The sequence below is a fragment of the Podarcis raffonei genome, chromosome 14, assembly GCF_027172205.1.
Source record: "Podarcis raffonei isolate rPodRaf1 chromosome 14, rPodRaf1.pri, whole genome shotgun sequence".
Taxonomy (NCBI): Eukaryota; Metazoa; Chordata; class Lepidosauria; order Squamata; family Lacertidae; genus Podarcis; species Podarcis raffonei.
In genome coordinates, this window is record NC_070615.1 from 36,868,727 (window position 1) to 36,881,005 (window position 12,279).

Sequence of the window (12,279 nt, forward strand, 5' to 3'; positions counted from 1 at the left end):
TCGGCAGTTCGAATTCCTGCAACAGGGTGAGCTCCCATTGTTCGGTCCCAGCTCCTGCCAACCTAGCAGTTCGAAAGCACAAAGTGCAAGTAGATAAATAGGTACCGCTCCAGCGGGAAGGTAAACGGCGTTTCCATGTGCTGCTCTGGTTCGCCAGAAGCGGCTTAGTCATGCTGGCCAAATGACCCGGAAGCTGTACGCCGGCTCCCTCAGCCAATAAAGCGAGATGAGTGCCGCAACCCCAGAGTCGGTCACGACTGGACCTAATGGTCCGGGGTCCCTTTACCTTTATCCCCAAAGTTCATTATCAGTCGGAGAAGAATGAGTAGAGGCAGGAACCAATTGAAGAATGCAAGGCAGGTCTTTATTTTCTGTTGCAACAGAGTGATGACCCAGAACAAAAGTGTGTAACAACTTTTAAAGACTTCAGAAATTTCCCAACCCCATAGCCAAAGGTCACCCCAAAGCATCATACGAGCAAGCGTCACAGAAAGAGGCAGTCTACAGCAGAAATTTGATGGTGTGGCTTGTCTCCTGTCTGTCAAGATACCTGAAGTTGACCTTCCAAAGTTAGTACCTAGGGAGACAATCCTTCTTCACAAGGAACTCTCAATGTATATTGCAGTGCTTGATAGTTTATGTAGGGGCCTTTGACTATATGCTATATAGCACCAGTTACCAAATTCTGTAGCTGCACAGTGCAGTTGTAGAATCACAAATCCTACTCAGCCATGACCTTTGCCACTGGAGCTTGGTATATTGTTGGGATGCAGGACCTGTGCTCCTCCAGATACCACTGGAGTTTAACTCCTGGCATCCCTGACCATTGGCCTTGCTGGTTAGAGCCGATAGGTGCTGTAGTCCAACAACATCCACAGGGGCTCTATGTCCCACCATTATCTTTATTGAATGGTGGCACAGAAGGCAAATTGACAGGTGCACGGGAGACTTGCCTGCTTCTGCTTTTGTATTCAGTTGTAGAGTCTTCTTTTGCAGGAGAGTTGGACAGAAATGCATCAGGGACAGCCAACATGGTGCTTCCAAATGTTGCTGGACTACAAGTGCCATCATCTCTGACCATCTGTCATGCAGACAGGAGCTGATGGGATTTGGAGTCCAACAGATAACTTGAGAGCCGTTCCTGAACTATGTGAAAAACTGACACAAGAAGTTCAGGGGCAAAGGTCTCATACTGAAAGCAGGTTTGGAGAGCCTAGCTTGGTGCTGGTAGGCTCAAGTGAAGCCCTGGTTTTCTTGTAGCAAGTGAAAGTAATTCACCCATCCTGATCCCCACTGCCTCAGCTGTCCTTGCGATTGTAGTCATCCTTCTTGTCAGGACCATCTATGTTCCTTGCTGTCACGTTCCTGCTGTCTGTTGGGAAGACTCGCTCATTTCTGGTGAGAGGGTGTGAATAGGAAGGCAATGCAGAGCTCTGGATTAGGGGAGAGGAGGGGGTGGTGCAGACTTTACACTCACGGGGGGATTTTTATAGCTTTTATAAATAATCATCGTAATAATTTCCAGTCCTTTTAAGAACTTTTCCCCCCTACTGAAACCTTTTGCCAAAGATTGCCCCAATCCCCCCCTTATATATATATATATATTTAAAACCCATGTTTTTCTAACTGAGCAGATTAGTTTACATCTTGTGGCACTTAAAAAAAATTATACAAAACAGGGACAAAGATTTATGGTCGCAAAGAGTTCTGGCAGCGTCTCTTCAATTTGGATTGCTGGCAACTCAGTTTGGCTTGGTCTTTTGGTTTCTGAAAGAACCATTTCAACTGCCAGGTCCGTCTTTCTCCTGCTCCCTCTTTTTAACCTTCTGCACATCTTCCATCAAGCAGGGAGTTCTGACAGTACCTGTGCACACTTTCCAGCTTTGGCAAATCCAAAAGGAGGCGATTTAGGTCACAGTTTGCTGGGGTCCTAGGAAGCTGCTGTATGTCATTGTCATACTCTGCTACAGAAGAGATGGAGAATCTCAGGTCCTGAGGCTAGATGTGGCCCTCCAGTCCTTTTTGTCTGGCTTTTGGGACTCTCCCCAAGCCCCCACCCCAGCCTCAGCCCACACAACGCACCAGCCCTGCTTTGCACCCTCCTTGTGTCTTTTTTATCTATTTAATACTTCACTCATTTGTGTGTATGTGTTTTTAAAAAGTGAAAACATAACAAAAAGAAATAAAACAAAGATCCAGAAATATAAACCACAAAGCATCACAGCCTGAAGGACAAAAGTACGAAGATACAGTAAAGCTCCAAATGGATAATAAAATATTAACTCATACAAATATTGTCTTTACAAAGAATAAAGATCTATAGAAATAAATGCATTATTCACTAGGGACGCGGGTGGCGCTGTGATCTAAACCACTGAACCTCTTGCCAATCAGAAGGTCGGTGGTTCTAATCCCCACAACAGGGTGAGCTCCCGTTGCTCTGCCCAGCTCCTGCCAACCTAGCAGTTCAAAAGCACGCCAGTGCAAGTACATAAATAGGTACCACTGTAGTGGGAAGGTAAATGGCATTTCTGTGTGCTCTGGCTTCCATCATGGTGTTCTGTTGCACCAGAAGCGGTTTAGTAATGCTGGCCACATGACCTGGAAAGCTGTCTGTAGACAAACGCCGGCTCCCTTGGCCTGAAAGCGAGATGAGCGCCACAACCCCATAGTCACCTTTGACTGGACTTAACCATCCAGGAGTCCTTTACCTTTACCTTATTCACCTGGGAATTCCATCTTTATTGAGAATAAAGGTTCCATAAGGTATTTGATGAGCCACATGTTTGCATATGCAGGTGATATTGACCATGTGCCTCAATGTTCATACAAGAAGTAAAATCCTCCCTTTAGATACTTTTAGTTTATGAGATATCTGTTCATGGAGGGCAACTGGTGTGTTTCTCCTGGGCTATAATGTGTCCTTGAACTCTGGTGGTGCTTCTTGCTTGTGTGGACAGAGAGAGTTGTGAGAGTAAACTTGTTGCTCTGCCTACTTCTCCCTCTGGCATGTGCCACCCCTGGAGTTTGCCCAGAAGGGAAGGGGGCCCTCAGGCCTCAAAAGGTGCCCCCCACTCCACTGCTGCTGTGGGCTCTGAAATCTGTTTGATGACACCCACATCTTCTGCCGCTTCAGAGACATGCAAAATAAAAACGATGAAAATGGTATCTCTATCTGGGCGTCTTTGGCTCGGAACCTCTCCCTCTCCCTGCAAAACTAGACTAAGCAACTATCTTCGTAACTCCAAATATAGTCAGCCGTTTGGAAGAAAAATTTTAGTCATAGCAAATGGAGACTCAACAAAACATAACCTCGCCTTTGCAGTGCCTACAACTCCTTTCTTATGCTCTTCACTTAGGCTTTATTTATGCTAGACACGTTCCCTTGTCCTGATCATGCTGCAGCAGCCCACAGCTCGAGGGCGCCACGAATGTATCAACTCATTTGTCAATGACTTGGTGGATATGAATAGACGTATTCTCATTTGTGATAACGTGGATCCTTTCTGTGGCGAGTTAACTTCTTCCCGACAAAATGACTCTGATGCTGTGTTTACTGTCTTCCATAAACCATCTCATTCTCCTACCCCGTCAGAAGAACACCCTGTTGTAGGGCAGTGTGGGCAGGCCCCCTTACTTTATGGAGGACAGTCCTCTTATATGAAGGAGTCCTCTAATTCAATGGGAATCCCTGCTTTGAGGCCATTTAAAAGACCAAGTTGATTCTAGATTCTTGGGGGACTCCCTATGTAGGCAACAGCACTAAGTTTTTAAATTAAAAGGGGAACTGATATTATTGTTGGTTTTAACAGGCTTGACAGTGACCTGTGAGCTTCTCTAGAACATAGGTCTTCAACCAGTGGGTTGGGACCCACAGGTAGGTCATGAGGCCCTCCTTGTTGGGTCATTACAAAGCTTTTTTTCACTCCAGCTAAGACTGACCATATCAAAGGAGCACTACATGCAGTGGCTGGGCTAGAACGAGGAGTTTGGCATAGTGGCTGAGTAAGCAGCAGCAATCAGCTCTATTCAGAGACTGTGAGAATCTCATGGAGTAGGACAGCAGGAACTGGAACTCAGCCACTCTTTCTTTCCTGGCCACATCAAAGAAACAGCCTAAGTCTGAAACAGAAGCAAGGAGCTGATAGCTCATTGTCCCAACCAGGAGTTTCAAAGACGGCAACAGCTTGTGCCCTGAGTTCTCACTTTGCTGTACAAAGAGTTCTGTAGAACTTGGAAAGCTTGCACCACTTTCAAGCTACTGTAGGTGGGCCTGCTGAAAGATAGTCAGCCTCACAGGATTCTGTGCCTCAACTCCCCCATCTCTCTGTCAATCAGATTTTCCAAATCTCTGAGCACTTCTTCAAACGGTCTTGAGAGTGACAGGAGGATGAGTGTGTGTGAGTGGAGGATTATGACTTTTGGACTGCCCCAATTAATGCTTTTAAAAGAAAACATTTTGTTCCCCCTCATCTTTCTATCTCCCCAGCTTCCTCCCCTTCTTTTTTAATCTGACTTTCCAAATCTCTGAGCACCACTTCAAAAGATCTTGATGGTGACAGGTGGATTGTGGGGAGGGGGCAATCAACATTTTGGACTGTCTAGTTCAGCATCATCTATGCTGAATGGCAGCAGCTCTCCAGGATTTTTGAGGTGGGTCTTTTCCCTGCCCTACCAGGAGATGCTGGGAATTGAACCTGGAACCTTGTGCATGCAAAGCAGTTGCTCTGCCACTCAGCTACAGCCCTCAAAAGAGGCAAGAGGGGGAAAGTGCTATGAGAGAACGAGGGAGGGAGAAAAGGCAGTGCACTGATCCAGCTGCCGTCATCCAGCTCATTGGCGTTTGGCTTGGCACTTTTGCCCCATGAAAACAGGAGCTGGGAGCGAAAAACAAAGCCAACAAAGGGCCGGCCATTGCAGGCCTGGCCGAGGTGGGAAAGGGGCAGTCTGGATTGTGTAGCTTTGCTCACTCTGCTTTGGGGCAGAATTAGCTCCATGCTGAGTGGTTTTTAGCAAAGACAAATTTGGAGCAGGCAGCATAAAAACCGGGATGAAAAAAGGGAGCAAAGTGGAAATGGCAAGAGCAGCCGAGGCCCAGCTGGGGCCGCATTTCTTTCTGGGACCCTGCCCTTTCTCCTCAACAAAGTTGGCATGCCCAAGAGGTTGTGGGTATGTAGATAAGTGTATTTTCTCTTCCCCCCCACCCCGCCGTCCCCCGCAAACTTTCTTTCTCCAAAGCCTCTGGCAATTCACAAGCACCAAGAAAAGAAAAGAAAGAAAACCCCAAAAGGGAACTTCATTGACTGTGTGCCCCATCCCAGAGGAGATGGTGCCAGCCGACCCAGAGGAGGTGGTGCCAGCCACAGCCAAGCTGGCCAAGGAACCCGAGAGAGAGGAAGAAAAGAAGGAAGAAAAATGGGGTTTAGAAAAAAGATGGGGGGGTGAAGCACAGCCAAAAAAGCGGAACCTTTGAAGAGAGGCAAATTGAGACGTTCAAAGGATAGGCGACAGGGAATTGTGGGGGGAGAGCAAGGGGGAGGAAATGTCTCTGTCGCTCTGCTTTTTATTACTAAAATAATGTTTATGGGGGGAGGGAGGGAGGGGAGGTTTGGGGTTGGCCAAGATAGGAGGGGAGTTTGGATCCTGACATGGACAGGCTGTTTAATGCCAGGTGCCTGTGCTGCTTGTGGGGAGGGATTTTGTGAAATTCCATCAGAAACAGGAGCAGAAAATGCAATATTTCACACGTTCACCCAAGGACAGAAACGGAAACCATGCAAGTGAATACAAGCAATAGTCACTGTTGTGGTGGGATATATTTTTTTCGTCCGCAAATGTTGCATAAATAATTAGATCATTTTCTACTTTGCTTTTGATACATTCCTTCCACCGAAATGCACTGAAGTTAATGACATAAGTCATTTCGGCCATAGTGGGTAGTGAATAGAGTAATGTAGGTTTTAGCAGAAGCTGAACTGCAGCAGAACAGAAGCAGCACTGGTTGCGACAAACATAGGATGGGACTGAAACCACTGCCTCCTTAACTCCCTCCTTGTGGGTAAGGCAGCAGGGCCCACATCAGGAAGGCTGCTGCTAAATTTTCCTTGCTCTTCTGGTGTCAAGGCAGAGAGGCGGGAAAGTGTTCCACAAGCTTGTTTTCCCAGATGAGCTCCAGCTTAGAAGCACTTAGCTATATGCATTGTGATGGACTGCCATTGTGGAACTTTATTCAGAGGTGATGTTGTCTATCAAAACACCAGAGCAACTGATGAACTATCCTTGCTATGGCAAGGGAATGAGCTGATGGCGAGGCTTTCAGATTATACTATTTTTAATGAAAGTTTAGTGCAGGAAGTCAAGAGAATGATTTAAAATCAAGCAAAAGCTGGGTACTTCTTTCATTTTCTTTGGCTCCTACTTCATGCCAACAGTTTAAGATTGTTTGCTTTTCTAACTAAAAACTAAGGGTGGTTTTCAAATAAGTAGACTAACTGAAATAAATGGAGCTAACTTAGTCATGTTTCATTGGGTCTACTCTGAAGAAAAATTTAGTTGAACATCACTCTAAAGGCTGCATTTGGGCGGTTTGAAGAGCTTTTGTTGAAGCTCAATGGGTTTTACAAGCTGGACTTCTAAATAATAATGTCTCCTTCAAATATCATTTGTTTGTTTGCTTGCTTGCTTGTTTAATACTGTGTAGTCTCAACTACAAGGGCATTTGACCTAGCATGACTAGGGTCCAAAGCAGAAATTTCCTTTTACAGTGGTACCTTGGTCTGAATATGTCTTGGTTTGCATACGTTTTGGATAACAAACATGTCAAACCCGGAAGTGCGTGTCCCAGGTTGCAACCTTTTTTTGGATTACAACCCATTTGGGGGGGATAACGAACAAATTTTTTTGGGAGGCCCCATTGGTGCCTTGGGTTACAACCTGTTTTGGTTTACAAACGGACCTCTGGAACGGATTATGGTTGTAAACCAAGGTACCACTGTACTCCCAACCCCATGGGTGCTGAGGGAATGGGGAATGGGGGGGGCTGGTGGGCAAGGAACACTGGCAACTGATGCAGCAATACAGAGAACTGTGGAAATGACTAGAAAGACTGAGAAACAGAAATGGATAATTTTGTCCATCCCTCACTATGATGTTGCTGCCGCCCTGCTGACTTCTTAGTTGTCATCCTAATTGTATTTCCCCCTTGTATTTTCCTGCAGACTGTGACTCCTACTGCAAACCAGCCAAAGGCAACTACAAAATTAACATGAAAAAGTACTGCAAGAAAGATTACGGTAAGGAGCAGCTCTCCTTTCTCTAATGCAAAAGGGTTTCTCAGAATGTAAAGGTCAAACCAGGAATTTCCTATCTGGGAACTTGCCCTACCTTTTGGTCAGTGGTTTCCAAATAAGTATTTAAGAAGCACCAGCTGCGGACTGTAAGATCTCTGGGCTCAGAAGTCCCAGTGGTGGAAGAAGGGAGGTGCGGTGGGGGCGGCACGCCCTGGGTGACATCCCTGAGGGGGGTGACATCGGCGCCCCACCCCCAGACACTCACTGCTGGCAGCACCCCCCTGGGATGCTTGCCACAGGTGGCGCCCCTGTGGGCAGCTAGCCCCGCCCCCACAGGTACACAGCATGTGTGTCTCTCCAGGTGCTGGAACAGTTAGCTCCACCTCTGAGAAGTCCTCCTGATACATGTTTAGATGAGATCAGGACCTCAATCTCTCTCACCTAAATATAATAGAAGCAGCAAAGGGTCATTAATCAGATTGGGGCCACAGCACAACACTCTTTTCCCAAACAAACCCCTGCCCTCAACACCCCACAGACAAAACAGACAAATAACCCTTCTTGCCTGGTGCCATGTCCCTGATCCTATTCAGGGGGCCTACAGCCACTATTAAAATTTAAAATAAAATTTGCAGGAGATCCTGAGCACAAATTTTAGGCAGTATCTTGCACAGGTGGTAGCTGTTGCCCATTGGCAGTAGGAGGGTGGAAGGCAGGGAGGTCAACTGTAGGTGGCGCCAGAGCCAGCGACAGGCAGGCAGATCCAGATAATTCTTGTTTTCTCTCCATCCTCCTCCCTGCTGAGTTCTACAGCACTAACAGTGAGACTAGAGAGGAGGAAGGTGGTGATAGGCAGTGCCATCTGATGGACTGGTTCTAAGCAGGAAGGCAGGCTAGCAGGTAGGGGTGGCTTAGGCAGATAGTGGTTGGGCTATAATGGACTGGCTTCTACTGCTGTAAGTAGGCCAGAAAGAGCCTAGATTATCATATGGAGTACTAATTTGGCTTCTGATTCGGGTTTTTGAACAAGCTGCTGATCAAACCTCTGTGATGGAGGTGGGGGCACTAATCACCAGATCACTGAAATCTACCTTTTGCTTCATGAGGTCATTTTAACTAGATATGTTAGACTCCATCTGCGTTTAGAATGGTATTATACCACTTTAAGCAATCATGACCCCCCCCCAACCTGGAAACTATAGATTGTTAAGACTGCCGAGAGTTGTATTATTCCCACACACAGAGCTAAATTCCCTGAGAAGAAGATTGGCTGTTAAGCTACTTTGGGAACTGTAGCTCTGTGAGGGGACTAGGGGTATCCTCACAGCTCACAGCACCCATAACAAACTACAGTTCTCAGAATTATTTTTGGGGAGCCATAACTTTTTAATGTATGACTGTTTCGAATGTATCGTGCAAATGCGGACTATATCTCAAGCTCAGATATGGCCTTTGGGTGCTCAGAATGCTGAAATCAAAGGCCACTCAGCTATTCCATTTCTCTCCCCTCCTCCCCATATATCCCTGCTGGCTCAAGCTGACTATGGTGGAAAGTCGTGGCAGAGGAGGGATGGTTGCTACAGCAACTCCAGGGCTCTGAGGATTGGGCCCTGGACATTAGCCACCTCCCAGTGGGATCTGCACTGAATTCAATGGATCCAAACCTACCCGTGCCCTGCTGTTTGTTACACAAGCAATATGACACGAGCGAAGTTGTTTTGCTGATTCCCGGTGATCAGATTCCAAACAGGGATTGACAAAACAAGAGTGACATGGCAAAGATGACAACAAAATTAGTACGGGACATTTTCCCCATGTTTCCTGTGCTTGTTACACGCTCCTGGCTTCAGGGGCTGCCGATCTTGCCCTATTTCTCCACTTTGAAATTCTCTCTCTCTCTCTCTCTCACACACACACACACAAACACAACTAGGAAAACTTGCTGGACCCTCTCCCCTTCTCACCTAAACCCACAGTCACTCCCTGTCTGCCAAATATGTTAAAAAGTACCCTCTCTTCTTCCCAGTCCCCTTGTTTTGCAAGGTGTGTGGGGTGAGAGGGTTTGAATGGGATGGGATGTGTGTGAAGTTTGGACTCAGGACATCCTGACGGCAGGTTGTAAATCACCCTGACACAAGCACATTCACTCTTTGGAGCAGAGGGAGGATCCCTAAAAGAGGCTGTGGTTTGTGATTGATCTCCCACAGGAACTCCTTGGCTCAGACAGAAAAGATGTTTTTGGCAAGGTGGAAGGGAACGGGAAGATGGACGTGAGACGGGGTGGCAGACGAGAAGTGTTTTGGCTTTTAAACAATATCTTCTGCAAAGGCAGTTAGCCTTGCAGATAACTGTGATCAGAGATCATTTATTTAAATACATTTGTGTTCCCTGCTTTTCGGTCTATCAGGATCTACAAGGCATCAATATAAACAAAATATATGAACCCCATAATTTAAAAAAAAATCAATGCTGTAGCACAAAAAAGCTAGTAATAACAGTAGCGTAGCATACCCTCCAACATTTCTCCAATGAATGTCCTATCCCATAATAATAATATCAACAGTAATAATATTTATACCCCACCCATCTGACTGGGTTGCTGCAGCCACTCTGGGCAGCTTCCAATCTGTATAAGACCAGAATAAAAAACTGAACATTAAAAAACTTCCCTATACACAGCTGCCTTCAGATGTCTTCTAAAGGTTGTATAGTACTTATCTCCTTGGCTAAGGGGTTGCATAACTCCATACCCTACAACATTTCTCCATTGAAAATAGAGATGACCTAAGGAAAAGTGGGACATTCCAGGATGGCTTCTGTAAATCCGTGACTGTCCCTGGAAAATAGGGACGCTTGGAGGGTTGGGTGTAGAAACATGGAGATGATAACAGATGATCTACCGCCTTGAGAAGGTCACCCAAAGCTGCATTCCTTGACTCAGAGTGCAAATCTCAGAAACATGTAATGCTTGCCTCTGATATGACTATGAATGGAGTAAGAACAAGTTGCTGCGAATTGCAGGTTGCTGTGCTATTGCATCGTTGACCACCTCTGTTTAAAGAAGTGCTTTAAGGGGCTGGTCAGTTCAGACCCTGTTTAAAGTTGAAGTGCCATCAGTAGGGCTTCCCATTGAGGCATCTGCTTGGTCACTGTGAGAACAAGAAGGTGGGCTAGATGGACATTTCTTCTCACTCAGATCTTCTGCTGGTGGGACTCAGCTGAGTCCCACCCGCAAACTATAAAATCATAAAATCCAGAATAATTGATTCAAACTAATTCTCTAAAAACAAATGCAGTTTTGGTGGGCAATGAGATATCTTGATTGTACACACCTGGCTGACTTCAGTAGGAATAGAGTTGCATCTTTACTTGTGCCCCTATGCTGCTAAAAGCTTTGATTTGTGTAGAAACTAAACAAATAAAGAGATAACTGTGAGACAGTCAGGAGGGCTTCTCCACATTCTTGCAGTGGTCTGGCCAGGTTAGAAGGCAGGTAACCTTCAGGCGAGCTGGTCCTAGGCCATTAAGGGTTTATGCGCTAACAGTAACACTTTCAACTTCACTTGGTAAAATACTGGCAACTGGTGCAGCTCGTTTGAAAACAGCATAAGAAACTGATGCATGGGACATGACTATGAAATCTCATGATTGCTCAACAACTCTTTGTAAGTTTAATTCTATTACATAGCTTCACATATTCAGCATCAGTTCCTTGCCACCTGTGGCCTCACTTTCTCTCCTTTCTTGCCCTGCAGTTGTCCAAGTCAACGTCTTAGACATGGAGACAGTGGCCAACTGGGCCAAGTTCACTGTCAACATCCTCTCAGTCTACAAGTGCAGAGACGAACGGGTGAAAAGGGGCGACAACTTCTTGTGGATCCACATGAAAGACCTGGCGTGCAAATGCCCCAAGATCCAAATCAGCAGGAAGTACTTGGTCATGGGGATCAGCGAAAACCCCACCGACCGGCCAGGACTAATGGCTGACAAGAACAGCTTGGTGATCCAGTGGAGGGATGCCTGGACTCGGCGACTCAGGAAACTGCAGAGGCGGGAGAAAAAGGGGAAGTGCTTGAAACCATGATTGGTTTAGGCTCGTGTCTGTTAATACATGCCTCCCTTCTCTCTGGTCCCCTGTGCACTGCACCCAGCAGACTGTTCCTAGAGACTCTGTACATATACATATCATGTGAATGGATGGACTCGCCTGTGTATAGTGTATATTTTGGCAATGATTCCTTGGGGGTGGGGGTTGCGTGCATGGGTCCTTTTTTTAAAAAAAAAGTTTATTAAGAGTAACACAGTAATGACAAACCTTTAACAAGGAGCGAAGTGAAGGAGAAGGCTGGTGAACTGAAGAGACTTGGAAGAAGACAGCTCAGAATGTCTCTGAGCAGGAGCAAAATTCCCACCCTGTTTTTCTTTAAAAAAAACAAAAAACAATGACAGTGTTTCTCTGATCCTGCCAAATTCCAGAGGGGCAACCACAGGAGCTGTTACTTACTGGGAAGGGGCGAGGTGGTGGGGAGGTCAGGACGGCACATGTGCACCGACAGAGCCAATCTGGTGTTCTCATCTGCACACCCACAAAACGTTGACCTTACTGCCACGTTATGCTTCCTGCTTCCGGAAAGTGATGCCCCTTCCCACTAATCACTCCTAGGTAGTCATATTAAGTCTGTTAACAGTAATATCTCTCTCTCTCTCTCTCTCTCTCTCTCTCTCTCTCTCTCTCTCTCTCTTTCTAACACACACGCACACATACACAGGCCCCATTTACAACATACATTTAAAGCACTACCATGCCACTTTAAACAGCCATGGCTTTCCCCCAAGAAATCTTGGAGCTGTAGTTTGTTATGGGTGCTGGGTATCGTTAGGAGGCCTCTATCCCCCTGCCAAGTGCTGCAATTCCCTGAGTTTCCTGAGAAAAGGGATTGACTGCTAAACCACTCTGGAATTGTAGCTCTGTGAGAGAACTAGAGGTGTC

General features: G+C 46.2%; 1 protein-coding gene across 2 annotated transcripts in view; it reads left to right on the plus strand.

The window, feature by feature from the left end:
- NTN3 (netrin 3) overlaps positions 1 to 12,065 on the plus strand; it is a 111,040-nt gene extending 98,975 nt beyond the window's left edge. For both annotated transcript variants that reach the window (XM_053364615.1, XM_053364616.1), the window contains 2 exons: positions 7,218 to 7,292; positions 11,045 to 12,065. In XM_053364615.1, coding sequence (XP_053220590.1) covers positions 7,218 to 7,292; positions 11,045 to 11,373 — 404 coding nt within the window. In that variant the 3' untranslated portion in view covers positions 11,374 to 12,065. The remainder of the gene's footprint in view (positions 1 to 7,217; positions 7,293 to 11,044) is intronic.
- The last annotated feature ends 214 nt before the right edge of the window (positions 12,066 to 12,279 follow it).